General features: G+C 43.3%; 2 protein-coding genes across 2 annotated transcripts in view; one reads left to right on the top strand and one right to left on the bottom strand.

The window, feature by feature from the left end:
* The first annotated feature begins 1999 nt into the window (after positions 1-1999).
* On the top strand, positions 2000-16758 carry LAMP5 (lysosomal associated membrane protein family member 5). Its single transcript, XM_027623714.2, is given in 7 exon segments — positions 2000-2023; positions 2026-2065; positions 2598-2770; positions 3145-3276; positions 3399-3504; positions 4910-5098; positions 15904-16758. Coding segments are annotated over 7 exon segments (843 nt in total). The 3' UTR covers positions 16083-16758.
* A 7302-nt stretch (positions 16759-24060) lies between these two features.
* The window catches only part of PAK5 (p21 (RAC1) activated kinase 5), a 303256-nt gene continuing 300143 nt past the window's right edge, over positions 24061-27173 (bottom strand). Inside the window, exon 10 of the mRNA XM_027623712.2 lies at positions 24061-26303. Within this exon, the coding sequence (XP_027479513.1) occupies positions 26148-26303 (156 nt within the window). The 3' untranslated portion in view covers positions 24061-26147. The remainder of the gene's footprint in view (positions 26304-27173) is intronic.

The raw sequence follows: 27173 nt of genomic DNA, 5'->3' as shown, positions 1-27173 counted from the left end.
TAGTAGGTATTCAGTTAATGTTTATGACTAAATTAATCTGTCATTTGTTTTGAATGATATTATATTCATTGGTTCACTTGGCCTAATCAGCCATCACCTGAGATATTATTCCAGTTTTTTAGTTGAGGAAAATGATAATCTGTACAAGGTCATAAAAGAAATATAGTGAGTCATAGACTAAAATCTCTCCATTTCTTTCCTCATTAAAGTACTGGAGGAAAAGATGGAAGGACAGAGAATATAAATGCTTCATTACATATGTCTCACTGTTTTTAAAATTTTTACAGTACTGCCGGAAAATGTGTAATAGCAAGTGCTAACACGAAGAATTGTAAGGCATGTAAATTTTGCAAATTCCTATCATAATCAATAATAATTGACTTTCATCAACCACAATTTGGCCCCAATTCTTCTGTATATAAACATTTATGCAAAGTTCTTTAGAATGCTTGAGTGAAATATAAAATAACAGAGATAAAAATAAGATATAAAATATAGTATCAATTTAAGTTATTACTTCATAATTTGAATTGCTATTGATCTAATTAGGGATTTGAGGTTTCAGCTTGTTATTTGGCCATTGAATAAAGATTTTATGGAAATGAAAATATGGTATATTTTGAAGTCAGAGTATTATATAAGGAAAAATGAAGATGATCCCTAAGAAGTTAAAGCATGTGATTTTTCTATTTTAATTCTAACTGACCATGTGACATTTGGGAAGGTCATTTAATTTCCCTGAGCCTCAGTTTTGGGAATGCCACACAACCACAATAAGGCATATCTACCCTTGCCTACCTTCTAAGGTGGTAGGGAGGATCACATTTGGCAATGCCCGTGAAAGTACTTTGCAATTTCCCCCTTAATATGACATTGTTTATTTTATGACATTGTATTACTGATTATTCACAGAATCAAATATCCTGTGAGACACAAAATATTTGGACATCAATACAATTGATGAGGACAGCATGCTTATTGCTGAAAAAGCTGCATTCTGACTTAACAAAGCAAAAAATTTTAAAAAGCAAGCTACTGTTTTACATAAATATAGGAATTAGCCCAGTAGTATTTGTTTCTTCGTCCCACTAGAGGCTGTAGAGTAATATCTGCGTGTCTGTATGTTTACATAACTATGTAACATTACTGTCCTAAGAGACCCTAGGTAACTCTCACAAACTTCGGGTTCACTTACATTCCTCTTGGCAGAAAAGTCTCAGTATATTGAGGGCAGGTGACCCCAGAGTCTAGAGCCCTCATGCAATCAGAGAGAACTAACAGAAAATAAGCCAGAATACTGCACTGACTGACGGCCCCATTTAGGGAGGCGTCAATTTAACTTTAAACCCATTAGCTCATTGAGAGCAAGGGAGAGAAGGGGATGTCTCCAAACGCAGGAAACTGTTGCCATAGCATTTTCCTTCTCTATTTCTGCCTACTCTTCCTCCCCCAAAGCAGCAACAATTTGTGCTCTCCGTTTTCTTTCAGCAACCAAATGCATTTTCGGAAGCCAGGACTCCAGGGTTGTGAAAGCTACACCACCTAATACTATAACTGGTAGAGATATTGAATAAGTCTGAGAGTGCTGTTAAGTTTCCCCGGACAGAATCATCTTTGCGGATGCAATTGCAGAACAGGAAACAGACTCAGGGAAAATTGTAGCCCCCCCAAAATCTCATTGGCTATCTGCACAAGATAAGCCACAACAATCGCTCCTGCAACACAACCGATCCCTTTCGGTACTCTCAGCCGTGGACAGCTCCCTCACCTCGCGGTCGGTTCCTCCGCAGTGAGCCGCCTCGCGTTCAGCCCGCACGGGTCGGTGCGGCACCCGCCACCAAGTCTCCGCCAGCGCGCAGAGAACACGCGCTCCCCCCTCCTCCCTCTCGGTGCCCCCGCCTCTCGCTCACCCCGGCTCACTCCAGCGGCGACTTTGAGGGATTCCCTCTCGGGCGGCCTCTGCAGCAGCACATCTGGCCTCATTTGCTGCACGGCGAGCATGGATCTCAGAAGAAGAGGCTTTCCCCAGCGTCCTACAGACTTCGAGTTCTCCTGATGCTGTTCCGTGAGTAGCGTCTGGGCGACCGCGAGGGGCAGAGTGCACTATTTCCTGAGAATAGAACCGGCAGAGTAAAACCAGTAGCTTAAGGTCAAAATGTGACCCTTACGTTTTGCTATTTTCTTCATTTTGGGCGGCGGGGTGGAGGGCCTTCCCGCCAGTGGCAAGGGAATTCCCCAAGGGCCACACACCTGTACTGCACATCCCAGACACAAAGCTCTGCGAGCCTGCTTCGTGGGGGTCAGAGCACTGGCAAGAAAGATTTGGTTTAAAAGCCTAAGATGAAAAAGAGCCAGTCGGCTTACAAAATAGTAAGGCTTTACATTTTTTAATTTTTATTTTGATTATAAATTAACAGCAGCGGAGTTAAAATTGTTGGCGCTAGGTTAGAGAAACGGCTCGCAGAGCGCACAGCAGCCCGCAAGGAACTTTATCACCCCAAATCCCGCAGACCACGATCTCTCCACCCTTGTGCCCGCGACGCGTGGGCTTGCTGAGCCCAGAACTGATGGAATTTTGGGGGGTTGTTTTTCCGCAGATACAATGGCTCGAATCACGGCAGAACAAGAAGTGGAAAATCTCTCAGGCCTTTCCACTAACCCTGAAAAAGATATATTTGTGGTGCGGGAAAATGGGACGACGTGTCTCATGGCCGAGTTCGCAGCCAAATTTATTGTCCCTTATGATGTGTGGGCCAGCAATTATGTCGATGTAAGGAACCTTTTCCCTCCCGGCTTGCTCCTAGGGCTCCAGGGGCGAAGGGCACCCTCCCTCAAGGCCCGGTGAAGACCTGGGTCGCCCGCCTTCCCCCTCTGCGCCCCTGCAGGCTGCTTCCGAATGCTGCATGGGGGTTCCGGCTTGTAATGCCTTCTGCTCGCCCTGCCTGCTTTGAAAGTAACCCCCCTCTCTCTGCTTCCCTAACGGCCGGGTCTGCACGTAGAGCATCTAACCGCATGTTCCCGGACCCGGGAGCGCGCGCGCAAAGGAGCGCCCAGGCGTGCAACCCCAAGTTTGGACGCGCTGCCCTTTACAGCCCCCACCGAGGCCGGGCTCGCTGAGGGGGTGCGGGGCGTCTGTGTTCCCAGCTGATCACGGAACAGGCGGATATCTCACTGACCCGGGGAGCTGAGGTGAAGGGCCGCTGTGGCCACAACGAGTCGGAGCTGCAGGTGTTCTGGGTGGATCGCGCGTATGCGCTCAAAATGCTGTTCGTAAAGGTAACCTCGAGCGGGGCGCGGAGGCGGTGGTGCCTCCGGGTGGGTGCGGGCGTGCGCCGCCCCTCGGTTTCCTCACCCAGAATCCGTGGGGGCGAGTGACGCGCGCCTCCCCCGCTTGGCAGGAAAGTCACAACGCGTCCAAGGGACCCGAGGCGACGTGGAGGTTGAGCAAGGTCCAGTTTGTCTACGATTCCTCGGAGAAGACCCATTTTAAAGACGCAGTCAGTGGTGAGTAGAGGCCCCAGGGCTGGGGAGGGAGACTGGAAGACCGCGGGCACTGCAGAGAGCGCAGCCGTGGAGAAATTCGGAAATTTTATGGAAACCAATCCTGGCTCTGCACTCCCAGGCCACGTCCACCCTGGGCTCTGTCGCCAAGGTAGAGGAGGGGAGAGCACCGGTGCCTCGGGGCCTCAGGCCTTGTAGATGAGCAAGGAACCCCAGGCCTAAGGAACAGCCCGTCACCCCTAGCCTGATCCTGGATGAGACGTCTCAGGAGGGCCTGCCATCTCCGGGCGGCTTCAGGACGATCTCTTATGATTTGCACTTTCAAGGAACACGGGGAAGGGCAAAGCTGTGTTTTTTTTTTTTTTTTTTTCTGCACCCCGGTTTTTCTTCTCATGTGTGGAAACTTGAAAGGGTCAGTGTGACTCGTTTTCACTCAGGATTTGATGGCCTTCAGTATCTTTCTGCTCATGTCCCCAGGGCTCACACTCGATCTTCAGTCATTGACTGCAGCTACCCCAGAGAGGATTCTGAACCGTGTCCTAATTTATTAGCTTTTCCTGCCCATCACTCCAACAACTCACCCAGATCCTCCAAAAATATCGTGGCAGAAGCAACAACCATTCCCCAGATAAGAATGTTCCCATGTGCAGGCCCCATCAAAGACCACACTTAAGTTAATTCATTACCTAACTTATTTATTTAGTAAACTGTCTAATTTCCTACTGATGCCTTCCATCACCTGGGCACCTACGTTGGGAAAAGATTTTTATTGAGCACATGAAAGAATGTTCATGTCATTTCTCCCTTTCTACCTCTTTTAATCATTGTAGTAAAAAGCATTTTCTTCTCTTCATCAAAATCCATATTCAAATACTTCTCCCAATTATGTTAGATGCCTCCCCCGACCCCTGCTAAAAATAAAAGGAAAAGAGGGAAAAAACCAAAAACAAACCCCACAAACATGTGTCAGAAAAAGAGATAAAAGGGGCAGACCTCCAAAGAGTATATAGGTGTACCAGGGCATCTGCCCCGGGCACCAGCAATCAGCCCTGCTTTGTTGAGGAAGGAATTTACTCTGTTCGGGCCAGTGTGAAACATGGAAGATCAAGTCACTGTATCTTTGGACTCTCCAATGTCAGGGTTTATGTAGTAAAAAGAAGGTTGGATGTGTAGGTATCACTCATCTCTGCCAGACAAGAAATTTCAAATCAGTGTTTAAGGAGCCCCTGCTCATGAAAGAAGGGGTGTGCTTGTCCTTTGTCAGCCCTTGATGTCACTTGTAGAGCCCCACCCCCCGCAAGGCAACACAGAGGATCGGAAGGGTGTCTGGGGCAGAGAGGTAGGAGGTAGAAGGTCAGGATTCTGCCAGAAAGAGGGTCCTAACGGTTGCTTTGGGCCATCCCTGCAGCTGGGAAGCACACGGCCAACTCCCATCACCTCTCTGCCTTGGTCACCCCAGCTGGGAAGTCCTATGAGTGTCAAGCTCAGCAATCCATTTCACTAGCCTCCAGCGATCCACAGAAGACAGTCACCATGCTTCTGTCCGCAGTCCACATCCAGCCTTTTGACATCATCTCTGATTTTGTCTTCAGTGAAGGTAGGTTGGTGGGGGGATCTCAGTGGGAGGAGAAGACAGGAGCCAAGGGAAGGCTGACGTCAGTGTGGTTGGGGAAGGGGACCTGCCGGGGTCCCAGGCTATTACCACTTGTATTTTCTTTAGGCTGACATGACACTTCCTCTCTCTGTAATGTTTTAGGAACAGTATCAACTTTCTTCAAAGGCTCCTTCTTCTCCCTTCCTCCTTTACTCCATTTTCTCCTCTCCCACTTTCTCTTCCTCCCTCCCTCCCTTCCTTTATTTCTTCCTCTTTCCTTTCCTCCCTTCCTTTGCCAAAGAGGAACCTTGATGGAGAGAGAGGTAACAAGATCCATTTGGAAAACCTGTATATAATTTTGATGCAAATTTCCCAATGAACAAGCAGCTAAAAATCTCAAGTGCCCGTGGATTGTAGAAGGGCCTCTGCTTCTGTGGGCCTCAGTTTCTCCATGTTATTTCAGGCACTTTCAGCTGTAGGTTCTGCCACTGTGAATCTGTTTTTGTGTAGCTAGAATGTAGTAGGGGTGTGTGTGCGCGCTTGCACATACGCAGGTCACAGAGAGACTCATGAAGACCTCTCTCCCTCCAGCACTCACCTTTGTAGGGAGGAACACCCTTGAGGCTCTGGGCAAGCAAGGGTCCCTGACCTTTTCCCTCTGGGGTATGGAGAAAGGCTTCTTCTCAGTCTGTGCTAGTCTCTGAAAGGGGGTCAGGCAGCATATAGCCGGGCAGATTCAGGATGTCCACATTCTCTAGTTCTTTGCAGCCCACCAGAGGTTGGGCACAAGGGGAGTCCACATTTCTGCAACTTACCCGAGTCTAGCCCCAATTTATACTGCGCAAATGTAGGGTAAGTGAATTTTTTAATTCATTTGTTCTTTCTTGTCTGGAGAGGTTTGTTAAGAAATGGGGAGAGATTCTGGTTGCTTTATGGATACCTTCCTTTGGGCTGGGGATCCCCAGGTGAATACAACTACTGGAATATAGAGGCTAGCGGGGAATCCCCATCTATGTCATACATAAATCACTAAATCATTTCCCAGGGAATCCAGCTTTCATACAATTCCCCTCCCAACTCAGAGTATACTGAATAGAATCTACCCCACCCCCACCGGGATGATTTAAAGACCGTTTGAGCATTCTTAAGTTAACAGTCTTTGACAGCAGAGCCGACTTCTTTTTTCATCTTTGTATTTTTACCACCTAATACAGTGTTTGGCACACTGTAGATGCCCAGTGAAATTTGGCTGAATTGATATTCTGAAGCCGTGGATACAATTAACAGAGGCTTCCAAATGCTTGAATGCCAGATGAAGCAGAATTTAATATATTTACTAAGTCAGTGCAACACTTACTTCCACACACTTAGGGAAGAATGGGTTATTCCATTTTAATGGATCTTCCAGAAAAATTGAAACTAAACTCTAAGTATTAAAACATAACGTTTTTTAAACATCTGTTTGATTATGGAAGTATTTATAAAATGCAAGTCAATGTCTTTCTTAAACTGAAAATATTAACTGTAATTAAATGTAATTGAGCTATGATTACTGATGACCAGGAGCTCATGAGGAACATATTGGATTGTGTAGAATTAGTCCCCAGGGTCCCTCCCTTGGATGCTTTTGAGTCTATAAGGGAACTTTGTATAGTCTCTAGGGACTCCTTGTTTGTTAGTGGTCAGCTCTTCTTGGGCACGTCCTTACTTGTTGGTTCTGCTAATACCGTGATGACTGCCTTCCCCAGGTCCTTCCCACAACCTCACTCTCACTCGCTCCCAGTTATTGCCACACTGTTGCTTACAGTCATTTATGAACTGAGAAACCAAATCTCATCCATGGGTAGGATCCTACACAAAGTGAGAGTAAATGAGTACTGAGTAGGGACCAGAGCTATTTTCCTGAACATCAGTGAAGTTCATGGCATGGACTTAATGGACATCTTTTGTTTGAAAAACAGTTTTTATCCACTTCCAGGTCCTGGACAGGGATGGTTGCTGGGTAGACTTAGAGAGTTTGTAAGCAGAGCTTTCTAAATGTAGATATATTAAGCACCAGCCAATTGTACTTGTCTCCCCCAGGCTTCTCTGGGTAATAATTAGGATGTCCCCTCTTGTAGGGTGCCCTGGGGCTCAAAGCTCCTGCTCCTGGGAGGAGGCAAGCCTCATTCAGAATCACTCACTGGATCCCTGTGCCTTTGTGTGGCAGGGGCTCTTTTGTTTCTTGCTCCTCCTATCTGTGCCTCTCAGCACCTGCCCCCCACTGTGTTTTGTAAGAGATCATTTTATTTGATTTGGTGGAATCCAAAAGATTCCTTTTGGGGTGCTATTTTGGGACTTGGCACTTGCCCCTCCCCTTTCCCAGAATAGAAGCTCTGGAGGTGTTGCCTGTACCTGAGTGGGGGCAGGGGGCAGCAGTATCTGGTCATATATCTGCACACCCACTGTGGCGGTATGTGTGTGTGGTTGGCAGATGTGTGCAGGACCTACAGCCAAACGGTTTCCAATGAAGGACTTATTCCCTGTGTAAGGGGGCCATACTGGCAGTCTGAAGTTTCAGACCTGCCTGCTTAATAGACTCTGAGAAAAGCAAGGAAGGGTCAGTGAAATGGATTACTGGATACTCACAGGGCTGAGAGCAGCTCAAATGGGGGTTGACGTCTTTATCACATAAATCCCTTTAGTGCTTTGAGCTCAGCTACTACACTGATCCTCAACAGAAGTCTCTTAGCCCAGCCCGTCTCCAACTGCAGTGTGCACATGAATCTTCAGCTGCATTGTGTACAACTGTGGTGTTCTTGTTAACATGCAGAGTCTGGTTCAGTAGGTCTGGGGGCGGGGCCCAAGATGCTCCATTTCTAGCAAGCTCCCTGGTGATGCTGCTGGTCTGTGGAATACTGTAGGGGGTTTGAGGGATCTTGAGCTGACCAAAGAAAAGATATGACCTTGAGAGGCAGTAACACACAAGCTTGATTTGGTGGTACTCGGACAGGGTTGCATCAGAGGGGAAGCTGCTCAGAGCATGAGACTTGTCCAGAGGGAGGCTTATGGGGACCACCATCCAGAAGGGGAGGAGGGCAAAGGACATCTTGGTGGGGAGAAAGGAGCAGGGAGAGGGGGGCTTACATGTCTAGGTGATATGGCTCAGCAGGATGGTAAGGAGTCTCTGGATCAGAGAGCTCTAAGGGGCAGCAGAGGCTGAGGCCTTATACCTCTAAGGCCCTATGTTATCAATGGGTAACAGCTGTGGGGTGAGGTTTGGTATGCAAAGCAGGCAGGCTCTAAATAGCTAAAGATGTGCTTGTTTGGGCTGGTTTTTAAATAACTAGATGTGTAAAAATTTGAGTTTGGCATGGCAGGCTTTCGAGCTAATGGTCTCAGCCTGCAGTGAAGAAATAAACCACCTAGGGGCCAATACACAGAGGCTACTTTGGCTCATTTCCGTAACCAACACACTTTCACGGCAACTACCAGCCGGCAGTTCAAGGCACCTCCTGCTTCCCAGTTGGGGTTGATTAACGTGTCCTTCCACAGTGAAGTCCGTGTAGTGTGTCCCTTTGAGCGTCCCAGGAGATTTCTGGCTGGGATGGGATTGAAGATTGCATCACTGATAGGCAAAAAAATCAGACAGAATTTTAATGGCTTGAATGAAAGGCAACTTTTATGTATGCATAATTAGAGAAGAAACATAACAGAACACAGAGGGTGTCTCTGTTCCCCTTTATTAAAGATTCAGGTTTAACAGGCATTTAAGAGTTACCACATAGAGGCTGGTGCCTTTTTCAATTCTCGAGGGGAAAAATAAACAAACAAACCAACCTGTAAAGAAAGTACTGAGAGTCCAGATTACCCCAGAGAAACTGAGTCTCAGAGAAGTGAGGTTATTGGTGAAGTCTGCCCTCTTGGTGGCTGCTCGGGCTGGGGCAAGAGCCTGTCTTTGGATATCAACTCCTGTGCTCTTAGCCTCTCAGAGCTTCAGCTGCTCCCGCTGAGCGACTGTAATAAACATGTGAACGCAGGAGGCACCTTTACAAAGGTTGTCAAGTCCCCTGAATTCATGAGCTTTTTATTAGTATTCTTAACAGCATGTTTGGGAGATGCCACTTGATCTCTATTTTACCCAGATCTGTGTTTTAGTGGAAGTGAACATGCCTTACCTTGCTCTGTACAGCAGCCCCCAGTAGAACACCCTGTGGCTAGCTGCCACACCACAAGTGCAGGGAGGCTTAGCTGATGCTGATCCAGAGCGTTGTGTAAACCTGTGATTTACTTAACATCTACCAGCCAAGAAACGGGTCACCCCGGGTTGTTGTCCCTCAGGATCTCCTGGGTAAGAATCTAGGGGGAGATAATCCTGTTTCGAGCACTGCTAAGAACTGTGTCGAGGGCTGGGATGTGGAGCCCTAGTGTGGGGCCATGGAGCTAGCCAGTTGTAGAATTCAGTATTCCTGGTACTGTCCTGGAACAGAGTGTTTCAGGCTCGGTTCCCCCGGGAGCAGATCCTATGCAAGTATGTAAGTGCAAGTGGTTTATTTAAGAGGTGATTCTGGAAAGCACTGGTAGGGTGCTGGTGAGGTGAGCTAGGAAGGCAAGACTATCAGTAACAGGAGCACTAATGAGCAGGTTTCCACCGTGGGTACCTGGGGCTCACACCGCTGGAGCCTCTGGGAGTGTAGAACCCACCTCCGACTATCTGGCCTGAGAGGTGGGAAAATGGCATTTACCCACCAACTCCCATCCACCATTGATGGCTGCTGGGGTGGGGGAGAGGCGTTGACTCTCTGAGACTTCCAACCTGCCTTGTAGGCAAAACCCACTGGAATGTGTGGGAATGGTGAATACCAAGGCAATAAGACACTGTCTGGGTCTGCTACACCTAGGTACTGGGATATATGAACTTTGCCTGCCATGGAGGAGCTTACAGCACCATGAGAAAGGGTTTACACAACTTTTTCTTGTGCATGCCATATGCCTTGTGCACAGTAGCATCTATCGATAATTGCTTTTATTATCGTTTTTTTATTGCTAGTGCCTACATCTTGGTGAGAGTATCTGCTTGTCTCCAGCCAATTGTCTCCAAAGCCCACTCATGCTAACAACTTCTTGGTATACAAAATACATTTTGCTGAGGTTACAGAAGTCTAGAGCCAGTCCCCTCCCTCCAGCTGCCCTGTCAGAGTAGAGGAAGCCCAGCCGGCAAAAGACTTGCCCTGTCCTCGAACAGGAATAGTCTGTGGTGTTAACAGAGCTTGAGAAAGCAGGCAGCTTGCCTTTTTGCCCACTGCCCATCTCAGTGCTGTCCATTTGGGGTGCAATGAAGAGTTCTTGTAGATGGTCAGCCTCTGGAAGTACATACAACATTGAGATGGTCGCCAAACCATCCAACACACAAAAAATAGTGGTCATCAAACAAACAAATGAACAATAACAAAAACAAAAAAACACGGACTAAAAAACAGAACCTAAGATGAGTCAGGATTTTAGTGGGGGCATTGGATTTATGGTTGAGGGGACCTTATTTGGCCACTGGCCACTGGCAACAGATTACCCTTCTGTTGTCTGTTCTGTCTTCATCTAGTTCTTTCCAATTGGTTGTTGTTGGAACTAGACTAGACTGGTTGTTGTCTTTTCCAGCCATATGCCATTCTAGAACCCTGAGCCCAAGCCCTGTGGAGGTGCACAGGGAGTTAGGGATATCTGAGCATCCAAAGCCAGATTCAGTGTGGGCTAAGACAAAGGCTGTTCTTCTCCCATGCAGAGATGTAGGGTCTTCCTTGTTTTTGAATTTGTGGATTGTATAGTCAGTTTATTGCACAGGATCTTAATCCTGGGGTCCAGAGGGGCTGTGGATAGTATTCTGGGAGTGTGTGAATTTTAATGGGAAAATTTACATCTTTATTTTCACCAATTTCTAATTTTTAGCATTCCCTTCAATTATAAATGAAAATAACAACTCGCAGTAGTATTAGTGGTAATAATTAATTAAAAACTAATAAATACTGATGACCTTGTCACCAACAGAAATCGTAAATATTTTTACCCCACATTCATTGGTGCAGGTCTTGCAAAGTGACAGTGATGCTGTCTATGGGCTCACGGTCTCTCATTTAAAACCCTTGGGGATAGATGTGTTTCAGACTTTAGGATATTTTAGACTTTAGGAAGACAATATAGGGCATAGTCCGCATATCATAGAAAACCCCAGAAGAGTCCAGGCAGGCCCTGTAATCAAATATATTTATATATCTTTTCCCTGCGGAGAAACACGTGAATCTTCATGTTAAGTAGAAGGAGAATCATGAGCATCCTGACATTAGTTCAAGTCAAGTGTTGCTGCCAAAGGAGTGATACAGAGTACTTTGGATTTCCAGAGCTCTGTGGATTTTGGAATGGTGGAGAAGGGATGGCAGACTCATTAATTCCCCCTTATTTGACCACTTAGTGGATGTGGATGGATGAAGATGGGGATTCAGTATTTTTCATGATAATTTTTGACATCCCTTTATTTTCCCATGTTTATTATTTTTGACATGTCCATAGTTTAATACTGCCTTTATACACCCCTTTATGTGGTGTGTTTCGTTCAGGTTTTTTCTTAGGCAACAAAAAATAATTCTTAAGAAATAATCCACAATTATAATGAGAAGGGAAATGAATCAGTCAGAGAAACACAAATACAAAATTATTTCACTCATATGTGGAATTTAAGAAATAAAAGAAACGAACAAAGAGAAAAGAGACAAACCAAACAACAACAACAACAACAACAAAAACAAACAAAAAGCAAAAACAGACTCTTACCTATAGAGAACAAACTGATGGTTACCAGAGGGGAGGTGGGTGGGGGGATGGGTGATACAGTGATGGGGATTAAGGAGTGCACTTGTCATGATAAGCACTTAGTAATGTATATAATTGTTGAGTCAGTCTATCGTACACCTGAAACTAATATAACAATGTATGTTAACTATAGGAGAATTAAGATTAAAACAAAGCAAAACAAATCAAAAACAAAAAAGAAGTAAACCGCAATGGTATTTTAACCATATTTCTTTTGCCAGAATACATTATACTTTTCTCCTATGCCTTCCTTAAAGGATGGGCTATGAGATGTCATTCCCCCATAACTATACCAAAGTTATTATCCATTTAAAGATAATACTTTGGGCAGTATGACTCTGACACTAATTCAGATGTGTGGGTGTTTTTCCCAACCACTAAGAAATTCTCAGACAGCAGCTGGGTGTTCTATAGTTCAACTTACTGCTGACACTGTCTCCCGAGATACACCACCAAATTCTGCCGGTTAAGGGCTCCTTCCTACAAGATTGCTCCCCATCTCCCCTTCACACACCAAGTGCAAGTCCAGGTTGTCACATGGGCTTCTGATCACCTTGCTATTGGAGGTTTCCATGACCTTCTCCTTGAATTCTGGAGAGGCTCACAGAACTCAGAGAAACATTTTACTCACTGGATTACTGGTTTGTTATAAAAGGATAGAACTCAGGAACAGCTAGTTGTAAGAGATGCAAGGGCAAGGTATAGGGCAAGAGTGTAGAGCTTCCATGCTCTCTCCAAGCCCACCACTCTCTCCAAATCTCCATGTGTTCACCAACCAGAAGCTCTCAGAATCCCATCCTTTGGGGTTTTTATTAAGGTTTCCTTACCTAGGCACGATTGATTAAATCACCGGCCATTGGTAGTTGAACTCAATCTCCAGCCACTTTCTTCTCCCTGGAAATCAAGGGGATAGGGCTGAAAGTTCCAACCTTCTGATCACAAGATTAGTTCTCCTGGCAACCAGTCCCCATCCTTAGGTGCTGTAGGGATTTTCCCAAATTGACCTCATTAGCATAAACTCAGGTGTGCTTGAAAGGGGCCTGTTATGAATATCAGGGTGTAGGTTTCCAACTAGCATATGGAAAATTAGCAAAACCGGAAGTCTTAATTAACATTACACCAGCAACAGCATGTGGTGAGGAAAACAAATAGCCTTTGTTGTTAACAAAATCCCTACACCAGGAAACCCCATTTCTACTCATTTTTCTCTTTAAAGAGGCAATGTGGTATCATGGGGGTAAAAACCAACCTTCTGGGTATGGAGCTCTGGGCCTATAGCCATCTCTGGTGCATCTTGTAAAACAGCCAGATTTTTCCCCGGGGAAATGGATATATTGGACAGCAAGCTGATGCTCAAAGTGTGGGACTCATTAGAATTGAACTAAATAGTGAAAAAGAAAAGTCCCCTACTAATTCTTTTTAGTCCTCTGGTTGTAATAAAAAGAAAGTTGCAGTTTAGTGTTAATAATGGATCCTTAACATTTCCCTAAATTTGCCAAAATGTCTTTTTAAAAATCCTCTTTGTAAAAAAAAAAATCTCTTCTTTTCTCAGTTCAGGAGTGTAGGTATGTATGTATGTAGGTAGGTATATGTTTACTTATTTATTTTAAATAGTTTTATTCAGGTCATAATCGCAATACAATAAACTGCACATACTTAAATGTACGACATGAATATTGACTTAGGAATACACCTATGAAGCCACCACTACAATCCAGAAAAATCAACATATCCATCCCCTCCAAAAGTACCCTCCTACCTCTTAGTAATAAGTATGTACCTCACTGAATTTTCAGAAACTGAACGTACCTCCGTGAGCAGTATGCAGAGCCACAGAGCCCAGAAGCCCTCCTTCCAACCACCTTATGATTCTGTAGCCTTTAAATGCCAGTAGCTCAGGTCTGCTACTGACCTGACCCCAACTCTCCCCCTAGCTCATGTCTGCTAAGTGCCACCCAGCTGTGCTGTTGAGTTAGGCTGTTGGAATTCAGGTTGGGGCTTCATTTGCCCTGGGCTAATTACTTAGCCTCACTCTACCTTATCAGTAAAATGGGTACAATAACAGTATTTATCTCATAGGGTTGTCATGGGGATTAAATGAGACAATCTTTGTTCTTAGAGCTAGAAGTTAATTTAGAAACCAGGCATGTTAAGTATACAGCTTTTTAAAAGCTGTATGTTTTTCTGCAGTCTTTCACGTTCTACTTAATAGAAAAGATTCCTGAGGTTCTGGCCTTATCTTTCTTTCGGCTTGTCTGAGGAGAGGTGGGAGGAAGTACTGTGTCAACATGGATTCTGGAGGAGCCTGGCACACAGTTGGTGCTCAATAAATGTTTACTGGGTCACCCTGACTTAAAAACATGGTCTTTATGAAGAGATAGCTAAACCCCTGTTTTCTCTAGTTATGGCTCATAAGTTTGGTGAAAAGGCCACCAGTTACCCACAAGGACCAAAGAAGCCTGAGCAAATGTCTCCTGGTTGCTAGGAATGCAATTCTTCTTCTTCTTCTTCTTTTTTTTTTTTTAAGATTTATTTATTTATTTTAGAGAGCAGGGGAGGGGCAGAGGGAGAGAGAAAATCCTCAAGCAGACTCCCTACTGAGCCCAGAGCCCAACACAGGGCTGATCCCAGGACCCTGAGATCATGACCTGAGCTGAAATCAAGAGTCAGCGACTTAACTGACTGAGCCACCCAGGTGCCCCTCTGGGAACGCAGTTCTGCTCTGCTTTACAAACTGTGTGACCACTAGGTTTCTCCAAAATATTTTTCTGTTTCTAGGTAAAAATGGAGGCATAGGGCTAGTAAACTATCTTGAGGGGAAGAGTGTAAAATGGAATCAGCGCCATTGTGCTGGTAACATGGGATGTTCATTTGTGAAAATTCATCAAGTTCTGCACTTTCTTTTTTTAAATTGTAGTATAATTTACATATATTAAAATGTACAGATCTGAAGTATTTAGCTTGATGCTTTTTTCCTTGAACTTACAACCATGTAACCCTTACCTAGATCAAAATATAGGATATTTCCATCACACCTGCAAGTTCCCTTTCCTGTTCCCCATATGTAAGCGCTTTTCTGATTTCAGTCACCATAGACTTACCTGTTCTTGAACTTCATATAAATGGAGTCATATAGTATGTATTCTTAGAGTATGTGTGTTAGAGTTTTCACTCAACGTAATGTTTTTGAGATTTATCCATTTTCTTACATGTAACCATAGTTCATTCCTTTTTATTATTGATTAATATTCCATTGTATGAATGGATTGGTTTGTTTTTCCATTCCACTTTGATGGACATTTGGGTTGTTTCCATTTTAGGCTATTGTGAATAAAGTTTCCATGAACATTTATGCCCAAATCTTTTTGTGTCCATACGCTTTCGTTATTCTTTAGTAAATATCTAGGATTGGAATGCTGGGTTATAAAGTAGGTGTACATTTCCCCTTATCAGAAGCTACCAGTTTTACAAAGTGGTCATACCATCTTCCACCAAGGATGTATAAGAGTTCCAATAGCTCCATATCATTACCAACACTTAATATTTTCAGTCTTTTTGAAAGCTGTATATTGTGTGCAATTCCCTATGTATACACATACTTCAATAAAAAGTTAAAAAATTAAACCAACAATAAAAATGATGGTGGTTGTGTTTAATGCTGAAACTCTGAAAATTTAAATCAATCATCTGGCTGTTTTGTTGGCACCTGCCAGGAATCCAGTGACTGAATGTTGCCCTATTTAATTGATGCGTTTTTAATTTTACAGTGTGCAGAAATATTTAGTGGTACATCCTTATTGTTGGTCGGGGTAACATTATTTCTAAATAAAAGAGTCTCCCCAAATGTTTGTTGAGAAATCTTTTTACCTCCATTTCCAACTAAAAAGGATTTTAGTTTTGATAGGAGGACTTATGATTGAAAATATTTTGACAGGAGCTGATTGCTTTCTTCTTCTTTCCAATTTCAGAGCATAAGTGTCCAGTGGATGAGCGGGAGCAGCTGGAGGAAACCTTGCCCCTGATTTTGGGGCTCATCTTAGGCCTCGTCATTGTGGTAACACTGGCGATTTACCATATCCACCACAAAATGACGGCCAACCAGGTGCAGATCCCTAGGGATCGATCCCAATATAAGCACATGGGCTAGGCAGCCCCCGAGACACCCTCCCCCAGCTGGATCAGGTAGAGAAACAAAAGCACTTTTCCACCTTGTACATGGGATACACCAACATAGCTACAATGCAACAGGCCTGGCTGTCCAAGGCTTGCTTGGCCTGCGTCCATGCTTAAATCCAGGGATGGGGGGGATTCTTTTGGATTCATGGGTGAATGGCAGATATTCTCTCCAGACTGGGGAATGAGGCGGGAGGGGTCAGCCAGCTTTCATGCTCATGGTGGCTTGGCTTTGACTCTCCAACGAGCAACACATACGACTCAGAGGAGTATCTGGCTCCAAAGTTTAGGGATGGAAAGACACTTCTTTTGGAAAGACACCCCTTTAGGTTCAGAGAAAAAGGGGGTGCTTTGGTCCCTTGGCCTACCTTATTCAGTTGTCAGTGCATACAAAATACAGCCTCATGCTCCCTATGGCAAGACCCTTGAAAGTGATCCATGCTTCTGGCTGGCATTCTGCATGTCTAGTGATTGTCTTGGGAATGTTTCACTGCTACCTGCCCCCAGTGACTTTGCAGCACAGAACCTGTTTAATGTAACTATGCACAGTTGTTTGGACTTCATAGTGCGTCAGGTCCAAGTAAGGGGACCTGAAGAACCAATCGTGTGAGCTTGTTTTTCAAAATGAATTAAAACACACTACTGTCTAACATTTGCCTGCTTTCTTGAAACAAGAAAACAACACTAAAGTGGTTTCTTTGGCACCCAGAGAAGAGAGAGGAATGGTGAAGATGGGCTTTCATTTCTGCAAGAGGAAAGCAAAGAAAGGGCAGGGAAGCCAAAAGAGGGAGGTTGGTTTCTTTCCAGGTAAAAACAACAACAACAACAACAACAACAAAAAAACAAAACCGTAGATTTATTTTGACAAATAATGTTTTAATAATGGCCCCTCTTGAATGACTGGCCTAATATTGCTTCTGATGCTTCCTGGTTTTGAGTTTGGCATTTCACTTCAGATTAAAAAGTTGGTCTGAACATGGGAGCCTGGGTTGAGTTGTGTTTGAAGTAAAATAGAATTTGCTGAAACTTCCTAGAGAAATGGACAGAGTTTGAATTTCACTCACTTTCTAAATAATCATTTTTCTGAAAAATCTGAGTCGGGGTAGGGGAAATCCTTTTCTCCGATGTTAAGGGTGGGACTCTCCCCGCCCCCATATGGTCTCTATCATATGAGAGACAGCTCATAAGTTCATCTCCCGAAGTCTTCAACTGCTGAAAGAACGCATCCTTAGAAGTTCATTAGCTCAGCAAATCTTGAGAAGTATCGGCCAATTGCTGTTCTATTACCTGTTGGTTTGCTGCCACTCTGTCAGTCTGTCAGTCTTTTTCGCCCCCGCAAGATCTCTCTTCAGTGTCAGCCTGCCTGGTACCAGGGAGGAAGACAGTTGCAGGTTGCTCAAGGAAAAGGAGATACCTTGTATCAGCTGCCATCTTTTCACCCCATGCCCCGAACTTGACAAGTTCTTTCCTTGTTAGCATCTCATATATTTTTTAAAAACTTCCTATTTATTTGGGACCACCGAAGAATTTGGGGGAGAAACGGACACTTAGATGTATCAGTGAGTTACCCTTGCCCTCTGCACCCCCTTCGGAAAAAATATTGAGACCTGGCTCATATTTCTAAATACTCCATATTTCCTTAACTTACTTTTATAAAAGTAAATTTGTGTCTTTAAAAATTTCACTTTCACAAAACATAGGACTCATGATTAGTTTTGGAATTGTCATCTACCCATTTATTCAACAAACAGGTTTTGAGCACCTACTGTGCATAGGCTCCGTGCCGAGTATACAGTAGTGAAGTGACAACTTAGAGTCTATGGGGTATGGCTGACAGACATATGTCCCCAGGTTTTCCCAAAAAGAACAAGTGCCCTGGCTCTTTTTCCAGCGTTGTCACATGGCCACATCCCTGTGGTTAAGCGGATCAATTAAATCTTTCCAGAATCCAACTTTCTTAATTCTCAAATTTCAGTGGTTTTTCCCCTTGCGATATGCAGTCTGTATATAAAGCCACATTACCATGACTATTATTGCTATTAATCACAGCATCTTTATCTAGTTGTCCTAAAATTAGGTCTCGAGCTCAGCCTAATTTCTTTGAACCTTGCCTTATTTCTCTCAGTCCTGCCTTTATCTTATCAACTAAGCAGAATAAAGGGGAGCCTCAGAGTCAGGGCATGTGCAGTGGTCTCTGGGTGGAGAACACAAGGTGTCCAGAGGGACTGACTCAGCCCCGGGTCTCAGCCTGGGCTCCTCTCATGGCCATTCCCACTGTCCTGCATTTCACGGCTGCCCCTGTGCCTGGGGCAAGCTGAGATGGTGGCTCATGTCTCCGCATTGCTTCTCAAGCTCAGAGAGGAGAGAGAAAACAAACAGACAAACCACAGATGCTCAATTACCCCCTTAACTGTCATTTTCTTTTTTTACTGCAATTTTAAACACAAATGCCTCTGGGCACAAAAGGATGCTGTGTCTGGTTGCTAGTTGGCCTTCCTGGAAAAGCCAGACCAGATGAACCAGATGCAGATTTCTTTGGGGCGGGGGGGGGGGGTGAGTTTGATTGAAATTCTGAGCGCATTTCTTTGCAAGATTCCCCCATTCTCAGGATATAGGTCCCAGTGAAGCTGCCTCAGGGGGTAGGGGAGATTTTGTTCTCCAGCCTGAGAAAGTCCTCTAAACTATTAACCACTCTCTTCTCACGGATTGTCCAATCTTTTTGTTAACAAAGACCTGGCAAAGCCGAGTAGGTACGGGAGACAGCAGAGAAACACAAATGGAGGAATGGGTTGGGGCGGGGGGCACGGAGGTGGTAGGAGAGACCAGCAGTGTCTGGTCTGAGGGGGTGTTTCCCTGGGGAGGTGGTCCAACCTGGCACTGGGCACAAACACTTCCCTGGAACAGACACCTGAGTGACCAGAACCAGGCAGATGTAGCTTTAAATCAGCGAGTATCCAAGGGCAGTTTGCAAGCAGCATGCGTCAGAGTCCTCCCAAGGGGTCATTGAAAAACATCAGTTCTAGGGGCGCCTGGGTGGCTCAGTCAGTTAAACATTGGACTTCAGCTCAGGTCATGATCTCAGGGTTCTGGGATGGAGCCCCACTTCAGGGTATCCGATCAGCTGGGAGTGGAGTGTGCTTGTCCCTCTCCTGCTGCCCCTCCCCCTGCTTGTGCTCTCTCTCTCTCTCTCTCTCAAATAAACCAATAAAATCTTAAAAAAAAAAGAAAAGAAAAACATCAGTTCTAGAGCATCATCCCAGACTGATAGGGGATCTCTCTTGTGAGACCTAGAATCTGTAGTTTTATTATGCTCCTCAGTAATTTTGATGCAGCGGGATGAAAACTGGTGAAAAAGCCTTTGCTCTCAGCCTACCTGCAACACTAGGCACATCATCAGGCTTCTCTGTGCTCTCTAATCTAAAAATGGAACTTGCTCCCCCATCCTTGCAAAGTTATCTGAGGATTCATGACAGTACATTCAAGTCCCTAGCACAATACCTGGCGCCCTGGAAATGCTCCACAAAATCTAGTATTAATGACAGGTTTTCTAGCACAATTCTTAACATGCGCATTCAAAGTTCACCTGCCAACCAAGTTCAGGAAAGATCCAAAGGGACTGATGCAGGGATTTTTAACTGCATCCACAGTTTTCCACACCAGTTTATTGTGAATTCAGAATATGTTTCTATGCAGGGACTCCCCACCCCGCCACAGACCAGTAAATCACTCAGGGTTGGGGGGATGTTAATTTACAGGGGTGGGGGAGACTATCAGAGTCCATGGACTGGGATGGGAAAAAACTACATCTTTAGTTTTTACCAACCTCAAATGAAAGGTAGCATTTCCTTCAATTACAGACATAGGCACCAAACCACTATGGTACAGGCAAGAACTATGTCATCAGTAGAAATCGCTGCATTACACCTGTTGGAGCTATCTCAAAAAATCACATAGGTTCATTACTTTGAAATTATGGTAGTTACTAGACCCATCATAAGATCTTATTAATTTAAGAGTCACCTGGGTGGCTCGGTGGGTTGAGCGTCTGCCTTAGGCTCGGGTCATGATCCCAGGCTCCTGGGATCAAGTCCCACATCAGGTTCCTTGCTCAGTGGGGAGCCTGCTTCTCCCTCTGCCTGCCACTCCCACTGCTTGTGCTCTCTCTCTCTCTGACAAATAGATAAAATCTTTAAAAAAGATCTTGTTATTTAATACATTATAACTACAAAATTAAAATATTTTGATAACTATACTTCATTTGGTTCCCTTTGTATTTTACTTTATGCATATAAAGACATTTTCTTGAAGAGTCCACAAGCCAAGGGGGTCCAGGGTACAAAATTAGGCTAAGAACTCCAGGGCTAATGTCTACTTCAGTTGTCCTGTGAAGTGATATTTATATCACCTCACACCTGTTAGAATGGCTATTACCAAAAGATAAGAAAGTGTTGGCGAAGTGAAGGAAAGGAAACTCTTGTGCACTGTTGGTGGGAACATAAGTTGGTGCAACCACTGTGGAAAAGCGTATAGAAATTTCTCAAAAAATTAAAATTGAAATGTCATATGATCCAGAAATCCTACTTGTCTGTTTATCCCAAGAAAATGAAAACATTAACTTGAAAAGATGTCTGCACCACTATGTTCATTGCAGCATTATTTACAGTAGCCAAGATCCAAAAGTTACCTAAGTGTCCAATGACAGATGAATGGATAAAGGAAACATATCACACACACACACACACACACGTATTTCTCAGCCATAAAAAGGGAGGAAATCCTGCCCTTTGAGACAACATGGATGGACCTTGAGGGCATTATGCTTAGTGAAATATGTCAGGCAGAGAAAGACACTCACTTATATGTGGAGTTAAAAAAAAAAACAAGTTGATAGATCAGAGAACAGGTTGATGGTTGCCAGCCAGAGGCAGAGGATTGGGGGTGGGTGAAATGGATGAAGGGGTTAAAAGGTACAAACTTTTTCTTATTTTTATAAAATAAATAAGTCCTGTGAGATAATGTACAGCATGGTGACTATGATTAATCATACTGTATTATGTATTTGAAAGTTGCTAAGCATAAATCTTCAAAGTTTTCATAAGGAAAAAAATTGTAACTATGTGTGTTGATAGATGTTAACCAGACTTATCATTCCACAACATATACATATAGCAAATCATGTTGTACACCTGAAACTAATATGTCAATTATCTAAAAAAAAAAAAGTGACTGACTTGTCAGTTTGTCTGCTGAGGAAGGATTCACAAAGACTCATATGACCAAAGAGATAACAAGTATTTGTTAGCACTCACTGACCATGGGTTTTCTGGACCTTGGTCTGGGTGATGAGGACATATCAGTGAACAAAATAGGGATAAAGCCCCTGCCCTAATAGAACTGAAGTCTCGCTCCATGTGTGTGTGTATGTGTGCGTGGTCTATTCAGGTAGTACGATTCATCTACTGACATTGCCTAACTTTGGGAGCCTTAGTTAGCTCAGTTAAGATGGATCATATAGGATCTTGGAGTCTCTTCTAGCTTTAAATTTTTTCAAACGCTGACAATGATGAGGCATAGTTACCAAAGCATTTGTTACATGGGCAAACCTTTCAGGATAAGGAATCCCTTTGCTTTTAAAACAGTGTATTTTGATCCAGAAATCGGCAACCCATAGAGTTTCTCAACCCTTCTCTTTTTGTCCTTCATTAGATCTATTTACGTAGATGTTGTCAGCATCTCACCCATATTGTCTCAGCCCTTCATGGAGGCCATTTGTTGACAGTTTCTGCACAAGCTTCCCATGCCTCTCTCTCTCTCTCTTCGTCAAAGGGAACAAGCTTTGTCCATATACAGGGCAAGATAAAGTTTAAGGATTGATGTCCTTGGAGCAACTCTCAACCAATGAGGCGTAGGAAATGGTGGATAAATACCCAAGTATCTTCACCTCCAAAAAGACAATTCTACAGTGTCTCTCTCAGAAGGTCTTCAGTGGACTGAGCTCTAGTTACTCATAGTGGTAAGCCATCATTTAAAAAAAAAAAAAAACAAACCTCTCCCTTCTTCATTTCACTTCTCCACTCTACATGTTGAGTGAGCTTCCTGGACTCATCTCCCAAATAAAGTACTTGTATCTAAGTATCTGTCTTAGGCTCTCCTTTGGCAGAACCCACACTAAGGTAATATATTTATTTGACCTGGAGATACAACTGAAGATGCACACATGTGAGGGCTCAAGTTGACCGACTTTCCTGAACAATTTGGATTTGTACTACATCGTGTCACTTTTACAGAACTGCTCCTGCTTGTACATTTTGTATCTGCTTCAGACTGAACTGATTTTTTCTCTGCCTGGAATCTCATTACTGTTTCTTTGATGACACAGTGCTATTCATCTGACTGGTTTGACCAAAGAACAACTCAATGAGTTGTTAACTTCATGGAATGCTTTTATTCTTTCAGTAATTGCTACTGAGTGTGTTCTTCCCAGTGGGTAGTGGGGATACAACCATAACTCAGTCTGATTCCATCTGTCTAATCCATTAAAAAAAATCAGTCTCATTCTAATTCAAAATAACTCCCCTCTCTTTTGCGAGGGCTAAACTTGTATCTGAGGAAGAGGTAGCAGTAGATAGGCAGTGGCAGGAGACATGGTATGCATTCTTGTTCTCCTTTTCTTTCTTCCAGAATCTTCCCCCAAACCGTGGGGTCTCACACTAACACACGGCCCAGATCTATGGGGAGCAGCCTGGAAGGGAAGTTCCAGTAAACAGCTGGCTGCAGTCAGCTGCCTTGGAGATGCTATTGGAAGAAGGGGAGATGTCTGCATGTCATTTGAGTCAGCCTAAGACTACAGTCTCTGCTATTGAGAATGGCCTTGGTGTGGATGTTCCATGTAGATTTTAGAGTAAGTTTCAGCTCCACCTGGACCTCTTCCCCCTGCAGAAAAGTTGCCCTATCTCCCTTTAGTTCTCCCTGTGATGCATCCTCCAATGTGCTCTCCAAATTAGGCATCTCATTACTTGGTTAAATGGTTTGACATGTTCCCTTTTCCCTCTCCATGGCCCATCACAGACAAAGGGACCTGGTGTCTTCTTCCATGTTTGGAATGGCTTCCTGCCTGGGGGAGGATGCTTCCATCTTTCTCTTCTCTGGCACATGATATACTACATCTTTTCTCAGCCTGCTACCTCTGGCTATTTCCTGAGGGTTTCCACCTTCTGAAATTTCCAGGTTAAGAAATGAACTCTTTAAAAAAAATATTTTATTTATTTATTTACCTTTTGGAGAGAGAGAGAAAAAGAGAGAGAGAGAGGGAGCAGGGAGAGGGGCAGAGAGAGAAGAGAAGAATCTCAGGCAGACTCTGTGCTGAGCTCAGAGCCCAATATGGGGCTTGATCCCATGACCCTGAGATCATGACCCAAGCCGAAATCAAAAATCGAATGCTTAACCAACTGAGCCCCAAGCAACGAACTCTCTATATACAAGTGTCCCTCTCAACATTATGGGCTAAATGTCAATGCCTCCCTGGTCCCCCAAAGAAGAGGAGGCCCCGACAGTGTCTTCCAGTCTACTAGAGAGCCTTCACTACACCTGCTCTAATCCAGAATAATCCCCTCTTTATGTCTTTTGTTGATAAAAACCTTTGGGTCAGTTTAGCATCTTTGAAAGAGGGAAGTGGAGTGAGTCTTTAGTCATGAATCTGGCTTTCCTTGCACGTGGCCTTCCAGAATTTAGTAATTTTTTTCTTCTTAGTTGTGTTATCTTTACCACAGTCTTCCACTGTTTGTGCCCTCTGGGGATGGGACGATTTGTCTTTGGTTCATGTCATCATGATGTTACATCTAACTTTATTTTAACTCATTTGCATTCCCCAAGTTCATAAAGAAAGCATTCTTGGTTACTCAAGAAAACAAATTCAGGAAATCATTGGATTTTCTAATAACACGATGGGAAAAAGGCAAACATTTATTTTTATTTGCAAGTGCAGTTTTTGCCAATAGTTAGTGCTCACAAAACCTTTTAAGCTACAGTAACTTTTGGTAAACTCAATGAATATTTATAAAATACCCAGTGATAAGAAAATTACAGAAAAATTTCTATTATACTGTTGAAAATGTTTGGAATCCAAAATCCACAATTTTCTGCAATGGTTTTTAATATTTATTCTGGTTAAAAAAAGATTTTCTTTTTCTTTCTACTTCTACATAGTCCTGGTTAAAGTAATACAATCTGTTCCACGAACTTTTAGGATGGCCATTTTCTGGATTTAGATTTTTATTCATACATATTTATATTAATATTTTAATATTTTACATAAAACATTGATTTGTGTTTTATGAAACAAAATTATAGATCCTATTCATGGTGAGACATTTCCAGTTTGGGGGAAAAACTGAAAAATCTAATCTGTAGAAGGTCATTTTATGCCTTTTTTTTTCTTTTTTAGCTGTAATAAATAATTAGCAACCTATTAATTACAAAAATTCTTAATTATGCTTAGAGAAACCAGAGCATTTTCACAAATTTAAATTCCTATTTGTTACAGTATGTTGAAGTCATTAAGAAAAGCCTCTGGTTTTCCAGTTTGGTAACAAATGGCTTTTTTTTTTCTGATACATAATTAATAGAAACTAATGATGACTATGTAGCTCTTCCAGAGTTTTTAAAGGCAAATCTATATTGGCCTACAGTTAACATGCAAATTCATCCAACAAGCAACACAAAATGTATTGTAGTAGTCATTCATTTTTATCAACATTCAAGAAGATCTAGTCAGCAGCACAACTCCCCTATGTCAGAAACACATTATAACAGGGTCACAACTGAAGTCAGAACACACCTGGTAAAACACCCCCTTCCTAATTCATCCTCTAGAGTCAGTCCTGACTTCCAGCACGATACAGGAACAATAGCAATACTGCAGTACGAAGGTAAATACAGACAAGAGTTTGGTGTGCTAGCACACAGAGTTTTCAAAACAGTGACAAACAAAACCAAACATCTTGCCCTGTTCTCTCTCCTTTCCCTTGGTGAGACTGGAATTCTCAGTCTTCCTTCAACATTCAATTTGGGGAACTGAATCCAATGATCCTAGCACTGAAAATTGTTCCCTTGGTGGGAAATGTGGCCACATGGGGCAGGTGGGGGGAGAGTCGCACCCCCTGGAGAGAGGGCGTGACAGGGGAAACACCCTGCTGTGCAAACACTGGTGTGCAATTAATAGCCTTGAAGGAAAATTTGAATTTTCCAAAGATTTAGCTTTATCTCAAGGAGTGGCTTGGTGGCTTACTGTGGCTCCAATTTTGTTATTTTTGGTTGGATAAATGAAATGTGCACCTCCATCACCATCACTCTTAACTCTTCCTCCATCACATAAGACACTTGTTAAGATAAGAAAGATATTCTACTAAAGCTGACGGTGATTGAGAGTCATTCAGTATTCAAAGTTCCTAAAGAATCGTTGTTTCTCTGAAAGGGATAAAAAAGTAGGAAAGGCTTTGTTCAAACTCTTGCTAAGTAAACAAGTATTACTTCAACTGATACTATGGCTACATGACATCAAAGTACTATAAATTATCAAAACTATCGTACAGAAAAATTACAAATTCATTGCAAAATACATTACACTGCTACCATTAAGAAAAAAGTGCTTTTTGTTTTCCTTTCTTTTTTTTTTTTTTTTTTTGCCAGAAAAGTATTCTTTCAATATAGAAAATCCTATGCATTACCCTGCATGTGGCTAGGATATGTCATAATGGAGTTTGTACTGAGTCCTTCTGATTTGCTGGATGAAGTGTTGAAAAATATAATAATGACTTATTAAAGCCATGTTCCAAATGATCATGCCAGCTGTCAGTGGAGAGATGCCTGTTTTAAGACACAAGAAGATGCCCTGGTCTGTTGAACCCTGCCTGTCATCACATTGTCCCACTGATCAGCTGGTTAGAGTACACAGGCCTTTTTCATGTTCCTCAGGTTCTCCTGAATTATTCTCATGTCCTCATCTAGCTCTTCCAACTACTCCACCAGTAGAATCCTCTACTTAGTGATGTCGGTATTGTCTCATAAGAGGAACGATGCAAGATGGCGGACCTGCCAGTTTCAAGAATGGATGTCCAAGGAGTTCCTGGGCCGTGGCTCTTTGGGAGGGTTCCCTCACCAGCATCAGGTCTAGGAATCCCCGGAGCACTGAAGAAACCTGTGAGAACACAAGATCCCATCCTGAGGACTAACACAGAAACCCAACCTAGTTCCCCTAGAGTGGTTTCCCAGCCACTTCCCAGTTAAGTCATTCTATCAAACAACAGCAAATTCTAGAAAGTCAGCTTGAGAAGAAAGAAGTTATGGAAGCAAAAGCAGGTACTGCCTTTATTAACATATGCTGTTTTCTTGACCTTCTTCAGTATATGTGCTGCCGAAGCGAATGCTTCTTTACCTTCTTCATGTTTGAAATAACAGGAGTTAATGATAGAGCAATGAAACATGATGGTCGATTTGCTAAATTAAATAATAATAGGAACAATAGCATTATGAAGTGCTTACTATTTATAGGCACTGGCCACATACATCTGATGAAGTGTGGTACAAACATGGAATAGTTTTTTTTTCTAACAATTGCAACCATCTAGGCTTTGTGGACTCCCCCTTCTTGAAAACAAACAAGGTTCTAGAAAGATATCTGACACAGATAGTATGTTTTCCTGTAATTTCTTGTAATTTACTTTTTGAAGTATATCTTACATACATTCAAATGCATAAATGTTAAGTGTATGTCTTACAGAAGAGTGTGTGTGTGTGTGTGTGTGTGTGTGTGTGTGTGTGTACACCTATTTACTCTCCAGCCCCATCACAATACAGAACATTCCTACCACTCCGGGGGGGCTACCTCGGGCCCCCTTCCTGTTAATACTCATCTCCCTGCAATGAGTCACCACTCTCCTGACTTCTAGTAACATACATTAGTTTTGCCTCTTTTGTCCTTTATGGAAACGAAGTTATATACTGTCAGCTCTTCTCTATCTGGCTTCTTTTACTCAACATTGTGTCTATGGGATTCACCCCTGAGGTG

This window comes from Zalophus californianus, chromosome 8, assembly GCF_009762305.2.
Source record: "Zalophus californianus isolate mZalCal1 chromosome 8, mZalCal1.pri.v2, whole genome shotgun sequence".
NCBI classification, from domain to species: Eukaryota; Metazoa; Chordata; class Mammalia; order Carnivora; family Otariidae; genus Zalophus; species Zalophus californianus.
Note: the sequence above shows the minus strand (reverse complement) of the source record. Positions and strands in the feature narration are given on the sequence as shown.